Here is a 21,511-nt window from a genome sequence, read left to right as displayed (position 1 = left end):
AATTTTTGGTTAAAATTAACGTTGGGATGAAATTAAAACAGTCACAATAGGACCATTCCAGCATTACGTGTGTGACTTTTTGAAACCATTTCTTTGCAGAAAACATTAAAAACCAATATGATATTTTTTAAATATCTCTTTATTATTTCTATTGGAGTTACAGAACATATGCAAGAGTTTTTAGGTGGCAGTGCTCTTTCCCTTTAAGATAATTCTAAATATTTTATAGAATTTTAATTACAGCGTTAAGTCTGTAACTCGGAAAATCTGAAAAAAAGCTGTACCTCATATTATTTTGTAATTTCTTGTGAAGTTTTGAAAGGTAAATGAACAGTATTTTTTGTACATGTGTCTAAGTATACCAACTAAGTATTCCATAAATATTTTTTTTCTACGGCTCGTACAATAGCAATAAAAAATATTTTATTAGTGTTATGTGTGTGACATTAGAGCGTTACGTGTGTAACCGCATGCAGCAATTGAGGGGGATTTCCTAATAAAAATCCACAGTTCACGTTGGATCTTTGCCAAATTGCGCACAGAGGGTCTTTGGTGCTCAGGTACTCACATGGACATTTTGTCTCCTGAGGGGAGGGGGCTGTGACTCCCCCCCCCCCAACAAGGGAATTTTCCCAATTCAAATTTAGTTTACATATGATCTTTGCCAAACTTGGCACAGAGGTCCTTTGATGCTCAAGAATTCACATTTGGGTATTTTTGCCCCCTATGGGGGTTAACCCCCCTTAGGTATTTTTTTGCCAGAAAATACATGAAGCGGGATAGTTAGGCCTATTATAAACAATGATAACATTTTTTGAATTAAAAAAAGCCTAAGACGTCAGAATTAAAATTTTGAGGCATAAAATTGCTCTTTTCTACACATTGTCGGGAAGTTGTACTCTATTTTTTTCTTTAAGTTAAGCCTGATTGTTGAAAATGCGTCACTTGACAAAGCTGTTATTTTCGAGGTAGACCATGCAACGCAGCCAGTAAATACTTAAACTGAAAGGATATGTTCACAAAACAAAGAATGAAGTGAAGTCATTTTTTTAATTTTTATACGAGTAATGTCAAACTTATAAACTATCACAAACTTCTAACACTTACTTATGTGATTTAAAACTATTTGAAATGTTTTAAATCATCTGTAGAACGTATTCACTTCTCTTCTCAAAAACCAAAAATTATCAAAAAATATAAAATGCAATTTAACGTAAATAGAACATAGTACTTTTGATCTTAAAATATGTAGATTGCAAATACTTAGTTTAAATTGCTCTTTGAGTATGAAATAAACAAGTCTTACTTATTTATTATTATTATTATTATTATTATTAGTTATTTTTTTAACATTTATTGAGTCTTGGTTTCAGTGCCAGCACACAATATTTTTTGTTGAATTATGTTTTTTCCGTAAAAATGGTTTTATAATGAAAACTATTCAGAGCGTTATGTGTGACATCTTTCAAAAAGCCTCATTAAAAATTTTTGGCTGAGTGTTTGAAGATGAAAGTCTGGTTATAGGTATTATGTATCAAGTTAATTTATGATATGAGACATTTTTCTTCTAGTCCCTCAATTTGACCTTGGAGGAAAACTTTTGTTCCTTTTGTCTTACGTGTGTGACCAATAAAAAGTGACCTACATATATTGGGCGGTCAAAAACTTATCAAAAGTCTTTATCAAAAAAGATTGAGACATAATTATAGTAAAGCATCTGTGTCCATGATATTTGGTAGTTTTTCCCCAAAAAAATGAATGATTAAGTAAAAAAAAAAATGGCTCTTACATTTATTTCACTAACAATGTGTTTTTTACTATGTATAAATGTTATCAAATAAGGCAAAAATCTGATATAAAAATATTTTAAACTCAAAAATGATACTATAATTGAAAACTTTAGATTTTTTTTTTTTGTCCAAAAATCTGGTTTGTTTCTATAGTATGTGAAAAAAAATTTTAGTGGGTCAGGACCACTTTTCATGGAATTGCCTAATGTAACTATCAATCATCTGAGACCAAAGCTTAATCCATGTTAACTGAAAAAATGCTTAAATCTTTCTTTGGACAAAACTAATGCAATAACAAAATGCGATGCCATTACTGCCATCATGAGAAATGGCAGACGGCATATTGTGTTAGGGTACTGCAGATGAGAATTTATTGTGTGAGGTAATCCATTATCCTACTAAAACAAACTAAATTAATATACTTTTAATTTAACAAATTATCAAGCAACATTAGCAATAACTACGGGTATGTAGCTGGCCACGGAGGTGAGAATTCACATGCTGTGAACCAAAAAGATATTAAGATAATAATTATTGCAAAAAATTGTTGGCAGATTTAAATAGATATATTTCTGATCAAATTAAAAAATATTGTTAAATGAATTATTCCTTAAAGGGTTCATTGTAAAATGTATGCGACAGCAATCTTACTTTTTTAAGAATAACTTTTATGCTGTTTTTCTTTTAGGAGTGGGGAAATATTCTATCGTCAGAATATGGAGAAATGTCAGATGCTAAAGACAAGTAATTTTTCTTTTCATTATTTTGATTTTAATTTCCAACTTAACTATCATTTTTCTCATTCTTCATAATGTTCAATTTGCCTTTTAAAACAAGAAGTTCTGTCTAGAACTAGACGAGCCTACTTTCCCGTATACCCATACTACTTTCTAGTACCTGATCAATATTCTCAAAAATAGCTAAAATCGCAAATTTTTTCAAACATATTTTTAAAATTAAGCTGATTTCTAGGAATAAAGTATTCCTCACTCATCTAAAAAAAATAGATGCGTAAAAAAAAAGCAGCAATTTTTAAACAAAGCAGCTAATACACTTTTTTCCATTTAAAAAAAAATTTTCAACAGCTTTCAAAACAAAAAAATAATAATTAAAATTAATAAGCTCATTAAAATAAATACATCATATCAAAAAAAAATCGTTTCTTTTTCCCCTGTTGCCAAAAATAATTTTTTAAATGAATTAATGCATTTATCAAGATAAATACAAACAATAAAATGTCAACGTAAAGAAATACTTTTCATTGTCAAAAAAAAATGTCTGCGCATATCTTTATGTAGAAACATAAATGACTTCTAGTTTATTCACTGAAAACTGAATACCTAAATAAAAACTTTAGCTTTAAAATAAAAACAAATCACATCAACAATAATTATTTCACAGTTAAAACCATAGCGTCAGAGTCGGAGTCAATCTCATTGTGGGATAAAGCAGTCGGAGATGAATATCCAAGAATCGGAGTCAGTCATTTGTCCTCCGTGTATAAATTTTTGCCAAAGCTACGAAGTCATAGTCAAAGTCGGGGAGTCGGACTCCGATTAATTGTCAGGCATAGGAGTCGGATTCGGAGTCAGGTGCCCCTAAATTCTCGGAGTCTGGAGTTTGGCTTCAAGAACTATTTCCAACAAAATTTGTTTGAAGTAAATCCGCCTTCAAGTACGGAATCTACATTGACTTTCAGTTTCCCTGTAGGCGCTAATGTTAAGGGATTTGAACTGTTCAAAATTGAAGGGAAAATTGTTCAAATCAAAAAGATATTTTATATACAAGTTTTTCATCAAAAGCTTTTTCCTACAAAGTTTGTTTGAAACAAATTCGCCTCACAGTTTGGAATTGCCTTGAATTTCCTTGCAGGACCTAATGTGAAGTTTTTTTGAACTTCAAAATTGAACAAAAAATAGTTCAAATCAAAAAGTGAAATATGGGAATGAGGTGTCCTCGCCGAGATCTTTCGAACAAAAAAAAGTTTGTTCGAATCGGACTATTCATTCAAAAGTTATTAGGGGGAGACAGACAGACAGACCGACAGACATTTTTCCCCATCTCAATACCCTACTTTCCACTTTTTAATTTTTCGATATTTATTTAATTATTTTATTTATTTTTGACTTTTTTTTTTTGTTTTTCGGGATATTTTTAAGATACATTAAGCCTTTTTTTCTTCTTTTTCTGACTTTTACTGGGAAAGTAGGCTAAAAATAATGTGTTTTGCTAAATACACTTTTTTATGTAAAGTAATCATTATTTAGAAATTAAGATATTTAATAATACCAATACAAACTGTTTCAGTTAACTCATTGACTTACAAAGGTATTAGTTTGCTGTCCATTCAAAACAAGCTATTGGAGATTATCTTGAAATAAAATATGGTACATTTAGTACAGGTCCATATTTATATAGAAGCACACTGGGGACATTTTCACTATGTTTTATACCAGGAGTTTATTATACCAAGATTTAAACCAAAAGATCACAGCCACATTTTCTAAGATCGATGGTGACATGTTACAGCGAGTGAAACAAGAATTGGGCTTTAGAATTCATGTCTGCCACAGTACGGGAAAGATTCATACATTGAATATTTCGTAAACAAAACTTATACAGTTACATTCTCCAGTAAAGTCAGCATTGTTGCTGTATTGATAATATATTTGTTTCAATAAGGCTTCTAAAATTTGGCGAGAATTTTAATATGTATATGTATGTAATAGAGATAGAATAGGATGCCGTGAAAAAGTTCTAATTCTTTTAAGTGTGCCACGAGTAGGAAAAGTTTGAGAATCCCTGTTTTACACCATGCATGCAAGTAAATATCGAAATATATTGACTAGAACAATATCTTTATACTTAGAAAAAAAAAAGATTTTAGTATCTTTCTTATTTTAAAACATGTATAAATGCTTATTCTCTTGTGCTTAGTGAGATTCCTTCAACTTTTGACTGGATTTCTGGGTTTTTTTTTTTTTTTTTTTTTTTTTTGTTTTTTTAATAGGAATTAGTTTTAATAATGCTTAAAAATTTGATGTATTCTTTTCTGTTTTCCATGACAAAAATTTGTGAACTCTAAATGTCTCTAATCTAATAACTCCTATTTGTAGAGACTTCTTTGCACAAATTTGCTTTATTTATAGAATGATACATAATTAGGAATGTGTTGTTACAAAAATATCTTTAAAAGCAGGAATGTTTATATTCAGCATGACTCTGTATCATTACTTTAATTTTGAAAACTACTAAAAAATCAAAAACTACACAATTATATGAATTGTGTAGTTTTTGATTTTCTCTCTCTCTCTTTGCTGACTTTTTTCTTTCCTTCTCTCTGCATAATATTTCGACAACTTTTTTGGTTTCCTTCTTTCATGTCTATGCATACAATACACATTTTATTAACTTTAGTAAAGCAATGACTAATCAATAATGGTTCTATGTAATTCATATAATATTCTCCATGCAATAACTTAACTATAGTTTCAACTTCGTGATTACATTTTGATGAAGTTTGTTTTCTTTCAAGGTTAATGGGTGCTTTAAAAGGAGATGATAGCAGATTGAAAGCCAAGCTTACAAGTAAATTAGAGCGAGACATGCCTGAAAGCTATGCAGAGTGTTATCCTGGGTATTTATGCTTTGTTTTCCATTCATTTCTCAATATATTAAAAGTTGTAAAATGTTAAACAGTAGTGATAACAAATATTCAACTATACGAAGTTTATAAGTGTAGTTTCAGATAATCAGAGTTTAATACTCTTTTGTTTGTAGTTTTATTAAGCAGTTTAAAAAAATTTAAGAATCATTGAATGCTATACCCTTCTAGCATGCAATATGTTTTTTCAACTTATTATTAGGAACATAAAGTAATCAACTATAGCTCAAGGATATCCAGAAAAAAAAAAAGGTAAAGAAACTAAGAAATGTTTTTAAAAATTGATTGTAATTTTTCATTGTAAAACATTGTGTTTGTCGGAAACAAATTCAATTTTTAATTCATTTGTTTTTTAATTCAAGTTGATATTTTTATCAAAGCTTATACCTCTCCAATCTTCACCAAAAATGCAAATTCCAAGCTATTATCTGCACCATTACCCCTCAATTTTTATGCAATACCAAAAATTAAAATTGCTTTTACATAAATACAAAGGTTAGTTAATGATACCTCAAATAAAGAATATATAAGCATCCTAAGCTTATAATAGCAGATGAAAAATCAAAATTATAGTACTTGATGCCTAAATATGTTTTATGAGACAGAGTACAGTTGTACACAATTATTCACTTGTTATTTTCATCGTGACTAACTTATGTTGAATCTGAAATCTGAAACAGGTTCTATTATTCATTTTATACAGTGCTTAAAACCTGCTATATGTGTATTGTAGTTAATTAAACGTAAGACAATTGTAATGGATTCTTTTGACGTATAGTCTTGTGTTAATGTTTTGTACTTTTTCTTTGTTGCTGTTCATGGAACCCTTACCTTGAAAGTAACAGAGGCAAACATATTTTATTCTTATTTTATTTCATAAGTATACACAGGGCATTAGCGCACCTGGAAATTCAAGGAAAATCATCCCAATCCATCGATTTCGACCATGATCAAAAAGGGTCATGGAAAATCATGATTTTCAGTAAAAATTCTCAAAAATCACAAAAACTGATATGTGGCCATGTATTTTGTGTTCAAGAACATATATAACACTTATTGAATTTTGCAGATTAGGTGTAAAATGTTACTTATCTTAGCCTTTTCTTACACTTTTAAGCTACCTTCGTAATTTTTTATTCATTAAGAATTGTTATTGTAACTGCTTCTATAGAACTCTTGTTTTTCTTTACTATTTGATTCAATCCCTTGGACTTCCATTATTATGTGCTTACCATTTTTTTATCCCTTATATAGGTTATTGTGTAGTTGTGGACGTACACTTCTAATTTTGCTGCACACATTCAGAAATTTTAATGTTTGCATCAGAGTCGATTCAAGAAACTCATAAAAATTATCATTAATTTTTCCCAGTGTATTAAGTTTGTAAAGGTTTTAGAAAAAATTGATTAAAGACATTTAGGATGGTGATATAATATGGAAATATAGGAATTTACAGTGGCAACTTTTTTTTATTCATTCCAAAAATTTCCAAATTGCACAAATTCGGGAATTTTTTCAATGTACTTGTTCTAAAATTTTGGTGATCATAAATGGTAGTTTATTTATTAAGTAAGTGAATTCGATATTTTTTTTTAAGTTCTGACTGTGTATTCATTATGAAATTAGTTGTAGTAGTTGATAAATTAATTTTAGCCGCTTGTTTTAGAAAACTGCTAGCTTTTAAAAGAATTCAAATTTTGGTTTCGTTATTTGTTTGTAAAATAAAATATTTACTTAAAATTTTCAAAATTTAAAAGTAATAAATGTATAAATGAAACTAACTTAACAGTTTGCTATTCACCAGTCCCTCATTATTGCCAGAAGTTTAAAGATTACTTTATTTTGAAAAATCATTTTGCAATTAATACTTTTTTTCCATATTTTTGTGATTAAAAGATCATTATGTACCGTCAAACCCCATTAACACAAACTCGCTTACCGCAAAATTTCGCTTAGTGCGAAATAAATGCCACTCCCTGTCAGATAAAGCTACAAATTAGTGTTAAATCAATCACTTAACACTAAGAGGATTTAGACGAAATCCCGCTTAAGACGAAGAAACTTTAAGGTCTTGAATAAAAAAGGGAATGAAAAATATTAAATCCCCATCTTTTTACATGAAATTACTTTCGATAGTTGAAAGATGGCACTTGGCCTCAAGCAACATGGATGGCAGCGGGAAAATTTCTCTCCCTGTTGTAGGAAAATCATGAAAATCTCATTGCTACAAGAAAGTATGAACCTTAGCAGTAGAAAAGCTTGGATTAACAGTGAAATCTTAACCAAGTGGCTGATAAACCTAGATTTAAAATTTCATCGTGAAAAAAGAAAAAATTGTCTAATTCTGGACACCTGTTCTGCCCATGCAGCAGTTTATGGTCTAAAAGCGATAAATTGTGTTTTTTTACCCGCCAACTCTGCAGCAAAAATTTAGTCTTGCGATCAAGGAAAAATCAGATGTTTTAAAATGCACAATGCCCCAAATAGCCACTGTCTGATTTGACTTACTTTTGTTTCTTCAAAAACGGTAAATGTAGAAATCGGTTAACACGAAATATTTTGGCATCTCCGTCGAGTTCGTGTTAACGAGGTTTGACTGTACCAGATCAGATTTATCAGAGAAAAAATAATAAATTTGTTCACATGTAAATTCTTATGAATTTAAAATTTTTGTACAATTTGTGAGAAACGAAAAGCTATTACTCTAATTATTTCTTGTGTAATGCTAGTTAGTGTTGCTTAAATTATTTTTTAATTGCAATTGTAGCTCAGCTCATTACATTTTTCTTTAATTTGAATTTTTAGAAACATGTGTGCAAATCATAAATGGTTACAATTTTTTTTTTTCTGAACACTAGTTTGGTATTCTTATGAAAAAAATATAGATATTTCCCATAAAAACTGCATCCCATGAGTCATGGAAAGTTAAATGCAGAAGTAATGAAAAGTCTTTTATTTCAAAACACTAAATGCAGCTGGTACCCTGTTTACACTGATGCTTAAAATAAAAGCTCATTTTGTACAGAAGCAGCTAGTTAATGATAAAATCAGACACTTTCATGCAGCTGTTAATTGTGCATACCAAACTGAAAGAACAATTATCGTAACTTTTTTAAAAGAAATAGATTTCTTTTTTTTTAATTGATTTCCCCCCCCCCCCTATGTTTTTTTATTGTAATTATTGTTATTATTTATTATTATTATTTATGTCTTTTCTACCCATCTAATTTCAGTGCTCCAGAAAATGAAGATGCTGTTGCTGACAGTGATGACGAAGTGGATTATTCTAAGATGGATATGGTAATTTCTTTTTAACATAGTTTCAACAACTTCATAACATTGTTTTAATCAGCGAAAAAACAACACTGGTTTTTATTGTATTATTTTAAAAACATTAGTTATGTGCAAAAATTCCAAACTTTAAATTCTCCTACTTTTTGATTCTCATAAATAAATCTACTCATTTTTCATTTATTTACTTAATATTTTAGACTTAGTTTAACGTTTATGTACATTATTCAAATTTAATGCTTGCTCAAAATCAATGCATCTGTTACAAATTTCAATATGCCATAGAATTGTTGTTTTTCAATTCTCTTCTACTATAAGATCCCATTGCTGTCAGCTCTGCTTATTCGGGTTACGGATAAATGAATATCCTTCTTATAAGAATAAAACTTTTGGGGATGAAATATATCCCCATAGATGCAATAAAGATTGATGTAGAATAGAATAATTTCCCTGAAAAATCCAAGAATGCTGATCCGCTGTAATTAATATTTTTGCTAAGAACATGTTGAATACATTAATTAAAAAATTGAACATGAAAATGTTTCTTTTTTTGTTAGTGGATAATGTTGAGAGCATAAAATGGAGTGTTCTGTGAGGCTTTCAAATGTGGAAGTGAAATCGCTTTTCTAGCAAATGCAACAGCCAAAATGCAGCTCCTTAGCATGAAAATAATAGGAATTTTTTTAACTTAAGTGGTGATTATATCTTTATAGTTTGTAAAAGGAGTTCCCCAAAATGTTCCCAAAGCACTTAGAGCAAGCATCCCCTATCATGCCCTTTTTCAAAGGCAAAGGGGTTCCAAAACATAGATTTAGGACTACTTATTAAGGACATTTTAGAACTGATATTTAGAGAAAGCGAATATGTGATATTTCTTGGTGATGTATGTTGGAGGGAAATGTTTAATTTGTTTAATGGGGATTTGATTTTATAAATGTTTGATTGTCTTTTCCTATTTACACTTATACATTTGTTTTAAATAAATTGTTATTTAAATTGAAATTCAGTTTCCATTGCTCATTTCTCCTGGACCAACCATTCCACATCAGTTGGTCTTTTTGAGAAGGGCAATGCCCTCAGTGCTCTGAGATAAAGGCTTGTGAAAACTGCACTTTTTAGCAATTTTCGTTACAAAAACTGCCATTTTTTGGCAGCACAGAGGGTGAGCCATGCAACTAATGAGGGTATTGAATAATTCATATATATAATTACACAAATTATGTACAAAAACCATGGTTGAGCCTCAATGCAGGGAACCAGAGGTTCTCAAACATGCAATTTTTCATTTTTTTCGACAAAGTTTGGCGACCCCTGAAAGGCTGTACTGAAGGTCAGCCACAAAAGTTACAATATATTTCAATTAAGGTACTAAATGTCAAGTTGTCAACACAAGAATTTTTTTGGCTGATGCTCAATGCACAGAAAAAATCGAATTTTAAAAAGCGCTAATTTGGAAAAATCTTTACGTCGGACTCCACTTTACAAATTTTTACAGGTCCCGAAAAAAATTTTTGGGGGAAAAGAAAAAATACCTGTTTTCTAAAATCTTTAAAAGAATCCACCATAAAAATTTGAACAAAATAAAAAATGGTGTATATCCGAACACTCCATTTCTGCCCGGTTCTTATAAAAACTGGCTTTTAAGCTGCGTAAACAGTCATACAAGGTGTGTGACATGCCACGGAGGTGAGAATTCACATATTGTGAACCAAAAATATACTAAAATTAAAAATTATTCTTAAAAAAAACTGTTGGCAGGTTTAAATAGATATATTTTTGATGAAATTAAAAACCATTATTAAATGAATTGTTCCTTAAAGTTTTTACTGTAAAAGGTGTGTGACAGAAAAGTTACTTTTTGGAGAATGACTCATATAGATTAATGAACAACTTTTTGGAAGCATGGCAATATTTAACTTATACATCACGGATTATTTTTCCCGCATTTGAGATTTCAATCCTTTTGCATTTTATAAATATTTTTATGTTTTTGACAATCAAGCGTAAGTTTGATTGTATGCTACCTTAGATTAATTTATTTTGGTCTTACAAATTTTGTAAAATTTCGATGACGAATAGATGCTACTTCGGGTTAAAAAGCCAATTAAATCTAAACTCACTATTAATACAAAAATGAAACAATACAAAACCCTTATTAAACCAATCATTTTATATGGTAGTGAGACATGGGCAGTTAAAACAGAAGAAAATTGGCTGCTCATTTTCAGTCGAAAATGTCTGAGCAAATGCTAAATGAAGACTAATTATAAGAGACTCTTTGGCAAAATACCAACGTGTAAGAGATGTAAAAAGAACAAAAGAACTATTTTTTAAAAAATGGCGTATGGGCACACTAGTCATATAAAAATTATCTGAAGGAACTAAGAAAGTTGATAGAACAGACTTTTAAGGAAAACAAAAAGTGTAAAAAGATGATTTAAAAAAAAAACAGAGAGAGGAATAAATCAAATGTAAAACAATATCAACTGAACAACTGAAAAGACAATGCAGAGGTGATTGAACGTATAAGAAACCCAATCGAGTGTCTCCAGATTTTCTATGCAAATGAATGACTGAAATCCGCTATTGAGAAAAGTGATTTGTCCGAAATAAGCGTAGCAAAAGAAATAGAAGGTGCAGAAAAATTACAAAAAGGGGGAAACACCAAAAGGAGCAAAAGTTAAAACTTATTGTTAACAACAAAAAAACCAAATTTTATTAATTGTGTAACAAAAATCCTAAGAAATGTTTTGCATTTTTCCATTTTGTCATCAAAGCGAATTGAAATGAGTGTTTAATTCAAAGTGTTTTGAATTAAATGTTCAAAACTTTTAACTGTGCAGTAATTATATGTTTGTTTTAATCACACACAAACTCGATTTATAACGCCTTTATGTTTTTAACCCTTAGTAGCCTGATTTATGAAAGTGATTTATTTTTAATATTACTGTGTTTGCTTGAGGGTCTAGATGAAGGGAAAAATAGCTAAAAAAATCACAATATTTATTTTACAATATTTACAATACACAATATTTTGTATTCAACAAAACTTTTAATAAAATGTGTTTACTTGTTCACTTTGCCGCGCGAGTAATATGTCATAGATAAAATAAAACAATAATGACATTTGATTTTTTTTTTTTTAATTTCGTTGGAAAGAATATTATACAACAGTAAAATACGTACAGCCAACCTATAAAAAAAACTAATAGTAATGTGAACATTCGGTTTAAAAGATTGGTATCAAAAAAGATTGGTTTCAAAATTGAAACTCTAGGTTATTAAAAGTTAAAACCAGAGTAAGTATGTTTAATTTCCCTGTGAATTAAAAAAATATATATCTGAAGTTTTCTTTTGTGACACTTAAAATGTGATGCTACACATAATGTTTACATGTAAAGTAACATACATTTTTAAAACAGCAATTCTATTGAAAAATGCTGAAAATGAAGTAAATGTTGAAACTAATGTTAAATTTGAGAAATTAAGTTTTGATTTTCTTGTATTTACTACATATAGCTATGTTTTAAATTGTTTTAATGAGTGGTTGTGTCATAGTTTTTGAGTTCGCAAATTAAAAAAATAAAGTTATTGGTAAAAGCAACTTAACGTATTCAAAATGCAAATCAACTGTTCCCCTTAGGCAACTTTTTTTTAAATTTTAGGCTACTAAAGCAACTATTTTCAAGTAAAAGTTTGCTGGCTACCCTAAAAGTGGAAAAGCGAGAGATAGTAACAAACACATAGGAAATTGTAGTACAATTTCAAAAATCCTTTTCTTTTCTTCTAAGCTTTTTCAAGTTTTCTCAGAAATTGAGGCAGCATTTCCGAAGCTTTTTCTAGACATGAATTTGTGATAGCTAATTTAAAACTCTTGTACAATTGTTTGGAGATCAAATTTGCGTGATACTGAAACTTATTTGAAATAGATATTTCCCTTACTAGAAATAGGAAACAATTAATATTTTAAAACCAAAACTTTTGAATATTTTTATGATTTTTTTTTTAATTTTCATAGGAATTAGTTGAAGTTAATTTGCTGAAATTTTTTTTTTACTTTATTAAGAGCTTGCTGATGTTTAATTTTTAGGGTAATAAAAAAGGTCCTATTGGTCGTTGGGATTTTGACACTGCAGAAGAATATAGTGACTACATGAGCAGTAAAGAAGCACTGCCAAAGTAGGTTAAAACTAATTATTTAACGATTAGATAATATTTTTTAATCCTCTTTGTTATAATTTACGTTCCAGATGTGCTACAATCTAAAAATATTTTGGTAAATACTAATCTATATTTTGGATCTTTTCAAATGATACTTCAGACAAAAGTAAGGGGTCAAATGCTAGGAAGAAACTAGCATCATTCTTTACAAACAATACAGTCATGGCAAAAGTAAAACATAGTGTCTGACAGTGATTCTAAACTATATTTCTTAACTGTTTATTCAAAAATGTAAAAGGAATCAAGCTGCATAATAGGTTTAAGTCTTTTACAGACCTTTTACATTTCATTCATTTCTTTATATGTAAGATTTAACAAAATATTCAATTTCTCTAAAATTTGAACACTAGTATATAAAGGGTAAACATTGTGTACGATTAAAGAGAGATTTTCTCATTTTGTGTTTTGTCCCTTATGCAAGCCCTTTGAAATGAGTAAAAATTTTGCATTTGACCTGGGATTTTGGCATGTTGCCGTTATTTTAATTATTATGTAAGTTTTTTATTCAGCACTTGTGGGACTATTATCTTTTACACTTTAACACCAAAATTAAAATTTGCTGCCATAAATGCAATTTAAATGGATTTGGGCCAAAATGTAATGGTCTAAAATTCCCTTTTTTGACTAAGAAAGTTAACTTTTGATGACCTGTAGAAAAATCAAGGGTCAAGATTAGGGAAAAAATAAAAATGGTTTGAAACATCTTTCATATGTAGCTTTAAGCTATACGAGTTTCGAAAAAAAAGAAGAGTCAAACATAGTGATCCCATGAATCTGTATGGATTGATCCATTCTTAAGTAGTTTTTATGGCTCAAAGTAGTATCTTCCCTTCCAAAAAGTTTTTCTTTGTTTTAATGTTATTATTATTAAATGTATTGTTGTTTGTTTTAATGTTTAAGTAGCAAAATGTTTAAAACACCATTAATTTATCAAAACATTTCATATTTTCACCTGAATTGTTAAAATATGATTCCTGAATGACTTGTTCATTTTACTTCAGTAAATAAATTTAGGAAACATTTTCTGAAAAATTTACCTTGCTTTTGAAAAAATAGAATTTACACTATATGAATTTTTTTCATTATCTTTACATTACTACGTTCTTCAAGACACAGTGTTGAGTTGAGCCCTTTTTCTCTCTGAAGTAATGTTCATATTGCGACAATTAGTTAACTCATCTACAGAACTTGCAATGCCATTGTTATCTCTTGACTTATACTCTGTAGTGTTATGTTTTCATGTTATGTATGTTCAATATCCTTGTTTCCTTTAGATAAAAGTTATATCATCCAAAACCACTGCCTTTGCAATTTTATTTGAATTTTGCAGTGACATTGATCCTTTTTTCTTAAATTTTATCATAGAGCTGCATTCCAGTACGGAGTTAAAATGGCAGATGGACGTAAAACTAGAAGAACAGGAACTGGTAAACGAGATGAGAAAACCAAGTTAGATAGAGAACTGCAAAAGATTAACCAGGTAAGTTGTCATTTTTCTTAAAGCTGTTTTAAGTAACATATTTTTTTTTTAAAGATATCTATTGACATTGAAAATCTGAAACTATGGTGCACTTATATTATCCGAGTTTCTGCATTAACCAAGCCATCGAGTAATTAAAGGATTTTTTTTTTTTCTAGTTCATTCATATAAAAATCTCCCATATAGATGAACAAAAAGCTATTAAAAATGCTATTGAATATATAGGCGAGGAATCTAGAGGGATGGTTTACAAATAACCTGATTTAGTTTTTATCCTCACACTATCTGAGAATGGCTGAAATGCAGCTCATTAAGTAACTGATAACTTTTTAATTTTTCTGAATCATTTCAAAAAATGAAAAAAGAAAAAAATACTTGATTGAAAAAGACAGGAATAAGGGTTTTAAAAAATAAATAATGAATTTAACCAGGCAAATGTTTGTTAAAGCATTTAAGAATCAGGTTACTCTTGTGTTAAAAGTTTGTTATGTTACACTATGTGATAAAATTTTCAAAATTGGATGTTTTTTTAAATCAAATTAATAAATTTAAGAACATAATTTTTTATGAAATTAAGTTAAATGTAAATGTTTCAAAATGTTTCCCTTCACCTTTAATGGATTGTTTCTTCAAGTTATATGTTTTTGTTCCTTAGATTATTGCCCGCAGAAAAGACATGGACTCTTTCACTAGCGGAGTGTAAGTATAGTCAAGATTTATTCAAAATACTTTTAATGCTTACAAAAAGTATATCATCTACATTTTTATGTATTTTAGGGGTACTCCAGAATACAAAAGACCCAGATATTAATGGGAGTGTTTCCAAGAAACTCTCTTTCACATGGCATTTGTAGTTCGGAGAAGTATTCATTTATGTTTCTTTCTGACTTTGTAAATATTGTATTCAAAATTCCAACTTATGTTATATTTTACACATTAAAAAAAAATAATAAAGAATAAAATATTTGAAAACTGCCTTTGTTTCTTTCATTGTACATTAGGGTGGGACAAAAAAGACGAAATATTTTTTTGCGAGTCACTATAGCGTGGAAAAGTTGCAATTGGTGAAGACTTAAAAAACAAAACAAAAAATTTTTGAAATCGGATAATACCTTCCAATTGCGCAATAAGCTTAAAATTCAGAAAATGAATTTTTTTTTCATTTTTTTTACGGAGTTTTAAAAAAATTGTGGCCATGTTTTTTTCAATGCTCTTAAGACTGAAATGTTGCAATTGGTGAAGCCTTCAGAAATTAAAAAGAAATATTGAAATCGAATTATACCTTCTAATTCAGGGACAAACTTAAAACTCTTTTTAAAACCACTATATTACACAAAAGCATTTATTTATTTCTTGATTTTGAAGGTATCTTCTAACCATGCAGAAGTCCCGTTCTTTACAGTAATTAGCCATTTTCAGATAATAGAAGGTTATAAAATATTTAGCAAAATTTCTACCATCCAGTACCTGTCTTATTGTTTTAAGTGTGATTTGTTGGTTCTAATTAATCGGATATTTTGGAAAATTCAGACATAAATTATTTGGATTTCAATGTTGCTCTTGATTTTAATTCGCTAACTCTAAGCAAAGCCATGTGTCTTCTACAAACTCCGGATCAGCCATAGTTAATAGCATTGTTTCATGTCTAAATGAACAACGAATTTCACTAGACTATTTATTAGACATCATAGGTTATGATGGTACTAAACTTTATAACATGTGGAAAAGTGGCGCGATTTGTCAATTCGAAATTGATGTCGGACGACCATTGCAATGAGCTATTTGTTTATTCTATTCATCAAATGGTCTTTTTGTCAAGTTTCCGGCATTTGTATGGTGCAACAACCGATTCAAGTTTTTTTTTTTTTTTTTGGACCCATAGGAGAATGTCTTCCGGTAATAGATTTTCAAGCCATTGACTGTACAACTGTGGAAGTTAACAGAAAATGTTTGAGTAAGGATCAAATGTATCTTTTGGATATATCTCAAGCAATAAAGCGTTGCAATTGTCCAAATGATTGGTCAAATCTTAAACCCCGGCCCACTCTCACATTCCAGATGGCTCACTTGTGCAAATTGAGTTCTCGGACTTAACGTAACTATAATGATGCCATCAGATGCGTTGAAAGACTGTTACTTTTATCCTCAAATGTTAAATGCCCATTGAAATAAAGAACAGCAAAAACTTCAAGAACGGTCTCATTCATGTTTACAAAGCGATTCAAAGCTGTGGATACTTGCCTGAGAATCTGAAACAAGTTGTTTTCTGTATAGAAAGAAACTCCTTCTTTGCATATCTCGAAAACTTATTGATAACCATGGTTTTTGATGAAAAGAGGCACATGTGAGAACTAGAGTTTTTAAAAGCCAGAGAGTCTGTTTCTAAAGGCAAAAAGATCAGAAACTTTGTTATTCCATTCCTAAATTTCGAAGCCAGAGATTATTGCTTGGAGCACGACAAAGTTATCTCTCCTACTTTTTCTTTGAAAAGTTACGAACAAATTTTATCAAAACAGGTACTACACCAGATTTGGATGTAAAATTACTCCCCTGCCATTACGCAGGCTGTCAAAAGATGCATGAAGCTAATGATGGAGGCTTCGTTTAAAGTTTGCGAATTAAAATCAAGACATGGCTACATAAGAGAAACATTGAAATCTAGATCAATTTATGCCCAAGTTTACAAGAAAATTTATTATAAATTAGGCTCAACAAGTAACACTTAAAAAAATAAGACCTGTGTACTGGATGGCAGAAATTTTGCTAAATTTTTTATACCTCTATTATCTGAAAATGTTTAATCACTGTAAAGAACGGGACTTCTGCGTGGTTAGAAAATACCTTCAAAATCAAGAAATAATTTAATGCTTTTGTGTAATATAGTGCTTTTTAAAAGAATTTTCACTATATTACTGAAAAAAAATAGGCAATTCTTTTTTGAAAATTTTAAAAAAAAAAACGAAATTCTTTTTTTTTTTCGATTTTTTAGACTTGTCCCTGAATTAAAAGGTATTATTCGATTTCAATATTTCTTTTTAATTTCTGAAGGCTTCACCAATTGGAACATTTTTGTCTTAGAGCATTCAAAGAAACATTGACACAAAATTTTTAAAAATTCATAAATCCGAATTTTCAGGCTTGTTGCGTGCTCGGAAGATATTATCTGATTTCAAATTTTTTTTGTTTTTGATTTTTAAGTCTTCACCGATTGCAACTTTTCCGCGCTATAGCAACTCGCAAAAAAAATTTTGTTTTTTTCGCTCCACCCTATTGTACATATAAGGTGAAATTATTTAAACTGATCAGGTGGAAATACATTCTCAATTTTAACTGATTTATCAAGACAATGTGTGTTATTTTCTTCCAAAAACTTAATTTTTGAGGAGTAAAAGGTAAATGACTGAAAAATCAATCAATTTTAAATATTGTCAGCCCTATTTAATCGGGTAACGGATATACAAATACCCCACTTATTCGAATAAAACCTCTTGGAACCAAATATTTCCCCATAGACGCAATGTTAAAGACCCCCGCTTAATCGAAGAAAAATTTTAAGTTCGAACATTTACTGAAGTAAATAATTTAGTTAAAATCTTTCGCCGACAACAGGCAAGAAAAACAACATTCATATTCCATCAAAACATTTCCAATGTGCTACCAAATCTCTTTTGTCTTCGCCATTACAAAAGAAAAAAACGATAGATAATGCAGTAGATTATTAAATTAAATTACACAAAGAAATATATATATTTTAGATTATAATAAATTGATAAATATTAAACGTAAAATATGTTAGACAAGGAAGGGAAAAAGAGAGTCAGAAAAGTACTCCCAAAAGACCTTGATCAAGCAATCCACTATTATGGAATTTTTCAAAAAAAAATGTACTGGAAAAAGGTACCAAAACAGATTTTATACCTCAAGTTGTTAATTACTTTTTATAAATTTCATGCAAATTTTTAAAATACATACTAATTGGTTTTATTTTTTTAACTTATTTCAAAAACTGTTTGCCAATAATAAAAAAATTTCTTTATATAGCTATTGATTTATTGTTATTATGTTTTAAGACAAATATTATCAATTTAGAAAGGTAAAGAAAATTTTTCTGCTTAATCAAATACACTGCTTAATCCAATAAAATTTCTTAAAACAGACGATAAACAATAAAGCAGGGCCGACAGCATGTAATTTACTAAACAATAAATGATGAAGAAGAAAACATTGGAGTGAAGTACACATTTGCCAAGAAACATCTTTTGTTGTAAAAGAAACTTCATTTATATTGGTTTACCATGTGATAAATTAGAGAACACTTTATTATGTTAAACAATAAAAAGCTTTTTGAACTATTATTAACATTTAGGAAATGCTTCTTTTTCTTTCATTCTTTTAAGTTTTCATCAGTTTTTCCTTCAAAGACTGCAATATCTGTAAGCAACAAAACAATATTTATAGATTTTGATTCAAATGTTTTTCTCATCTAATAAGTTGCAGCATTACATAAGTTACATTACAGTATGCATTTGTGAAATTTATTATTGTTAAAAACCATTCTATTTACATGAAATACACCGCCTATTCTAATTATTCTGATTCATGGCAAAAAGATTGCTTTTTCTAATACAGTCCACTTGCGCTACAACGCGATTCGACTTACGCGAGTTTTTCGCCAATAATGAATTTTAGACCTAACACGAATTCCTTGCCCGCAATACAAAAATGTTCGAAAGGGAATCGCACTTCGTATCAGCTTTGCTATTGGCTACTAAAAATCTTTTTTTCGTGAATGGATCTTCATTCCTTTAGCATCTCTGACAGCAGACGTTCCCACACCGTACATAGTCTGAACATTGCTTTGTCAGTGTATAACAAATAACTACTACTCATTTTTCCTTTATTTTGATTTCATTCAAAATGCAAATGTTTAAAAACATACAGTAAAAATTCCGTTCATGTAAGAAATAGTTATGTATAATTAAGGAATGGTTTAAAACTGTTTGAGGTGGTATTTACAAGTGTCTAAAATAAATGGGTCGTTTAAAAAAATTTGTACACATACCCTTTTCTACAACTCGAAATTTCGACTTACGCGTAGGTTCTTGGAACACATCCCTAGTGCAAGTCATGACTCGACTGTAATGAATTCACTAACACTTTCCAGGCAATTTAATTAAGCTTTAAAAACATTAATTACATTTTTTATGTATTATTTTCATTTGAAAGTACCTTTGGTGGTCCTTTTTTTCTTTTCTCTAAGAATTTCAAGAAAGCCCTTGTTGCAGTTGAATTCAGCAACTCTACTTCCTGAAAGAAATAAATAGCTGTTGGTTGACAATGTGTATTAAATTTGGTTGTTTAGTAATTTTGAAAATATTTTATAATTAAAACCGTGCAACATATTAAATTTGTGCATTAGAATAATTTTCTATGAACACTTTGATGATTATCTGCACAATATTTGAAAGACTTAAATTCTGCATTATATTTTAGACTCATTTCTAGCCATTCCTTATTACTGAATATTTTGTTGAAAACTCTTTTGTGTGTAATTTCGAGAAATGTATAATGAGTGAAGACTGGAGTTACAGTAGAAGCTTATGCTGCAAATTGGTTTTTATCATTTGTGAACATTGAACAAAACCAATGATATTTTTACTCTGATATTTTTACAATTCTGTTTCAAAATCTTGTTTTCTTTCACTCACAAAGACTTCTTGTGCATCCAATTTCTTTTATAAATATTGTCTAGAAATTTTTAAAAATTTATATGTCAGGAGAATAAAGTTGCACTACCGAACGTCAAGTCCAAGCTTTTTATTTTATCAGGGGTGGCCAACATTTTTGAGGGGAGTGCCATTATGCGGAGAAAAAAGTTTATGCATGCCACTTTCAGTTTTTCCATCATAGGTACACTTGAAAAACATCCTGGTTTGACCGGGACTGTCCTGGTTTAGAGAAAAAATCCCATTAAAAGATAAATTTGATTATAGATAGCAAAAAGTCTAAAAATAATGAACTGCAAAAAGTTATTATGGTTAATTACTTTGTCATTTGTAGCATTAGCATGTAAAATTAACACCAGATTAGCTTGAAGATTTTTACAAGATTAAAACCCCCCAAAAAAACTTTCTAAAAAAAAGTGCTTGTCAACGAAAAGTACATATAAATATTGTTCAAGTTTTTATTCCTCATGTAAAGAGTTTCTTCTCTCCTAGGTAAGTTATAAATATTAACATGTAAAAAATGAAATGTTTAACTCTATCTGCTTATATCATTTATTATTACTCCTGGTTTACGTACATAATTAGCAACCATTTATTCATAGCATTGAGAATGAGCTACCCTTTCTATAACTCTAAAAACCAGCTATGGGTGTGCACCTTTTTGAATATCTGCAAAGGGGGGGGGGGATATCCCAGTTCAACATTTCAGAAATCTGGCAAGCCTTATCATAGGGTAAATGATTAGTTATGACCGCTCAACTAGTAATGTGCAGGTTTATTTTGTACTAGTGGTACCCGCACGGCTTTGCCCGTAGTTGAAAATTAAAAGGTCATTCGGTTTGCCTGTATATTTACAGATAATGGATGACGAATTTCTCGCCAATTGGCTATGTTCATTCACTCTCCCATTCCACGTCATGATAATTTGGTAATTAACCTGTCCATCTTATGATAATTTTGCTCCAGAAAGTGTTCTTAAAATTGAAAAAGAAAAAGAACAGAATCGAATTTTCGAAAAATCGCTTCGAGTTGCACACTTCCATGCTAAAAGCTAACTTTGTTCCAAATTTCATGAAAATTAGCCGAACGATCTAGGCGCTATGCGCGTCACAGACATCCTACAGACATCCAGACAGAGAGACTTTGAGCTTTATTATTAGTAAAGATTGTTTATATCAAGGGGGTTCGTACTTAAGATTCCTGCAACACCTTCAGTGGATTCGCAAAATAGCATCTTTCAAGAACATCTCACCACATTTTTTCCAAGCATAAGTTTTATACTATTCAAATGTTCAAAAAGAAAAATTGCAATTTTCTTCGCATTTCAGTTTTTAAAGGG

At 29.7% G+C, this 21,511-nt stretch overlaps 2 protein-coding genes across 3 annotated transcripts in view; one reads left to right on the top strand and one right to left on the bottom strand.

The window, feature by feature from the left end:
• LOC129221645 (protein Red-like) overlaps positions 1–15,418 on the top strand; it is a 61,698-nt gene extending 46,280 nt beyond the window's left edge. Inside the window, exons 14-20 of the mRNA XM_054856175.1 lie at positions 2,479–2,534; positions 5,326–5,427; positions 8,688–8,754; positions 12,836–12,924; positions 14,332–14,446; positions 15,102–15,145; positions 15,224–15,418. Of these exons, the coding sequence (XP_054712150.1) occupies positions 2,479–2,534; positions 5,326–5,427; positions 8,688–8,754; positions 12,836–12,924; positions 14,332–14,446; positions 15,102–15,145; positions 15,224–15,257 (507 nt within the window). The 3' untranslated portion in view covers positions 15,258–15,418. The remainder of the gene's footprint in view (positions 1–2,478; positions 2,535–5,325; positions 5,428–8,687; positions 8,755–12,835; positions 12,925–14,331; positions 14,447–15,101; positions 15,146–15,223) is intronic.
• A 3,277-nt stretch (positions 15,419–18,695) lies between these two features.
• The window catches only part of LOC129221630 (uncharacterized), a 98,281-nt gene continuing 95,465 nt past the window's right edge, over positions 18,696–21,511 (bottom strand). For both annotated transcript variants that reach the window (XM_054856156.1, XM_054856164.1), the window contains exons 7-8: positions 19,676–19,753; positions 18,696–18,877 (exon numbers count right to left, since the gene is read on the bottom strand). In XM_054856156.1, the coding sequence (XP_054712131.1) occupies positions 18,839–18,877; positions 19,676–19,753 (117 nt within the window). In that variant the 3' untranslated portion in view covers positions 18,696–18,838. The remainder of the gene's footprint in view (positions 18,878–19,675; positions 19,754–21,511) is intronic.

Source organism: Uloborus diversus, chromosome 1, assembly GCF_026930045.1.
Source record: "Uloborus diversus isolate 005 chromosome 1, Udiv.v.3.1, whole genome shotgun sequence".
Classification (NCBI taxonomy): domain Eukaryota; kingdom Metazoa; phylum Arthropoda; class Arachnida; order Araneae; family Uloboridae; genus Uloborus; species Uloborus diversus.
The sequence above is the reverse complement of the archived record's forward strand: the minus strand, read 5'-3'. Positions and strand labels throughout refer to the sequence as shown.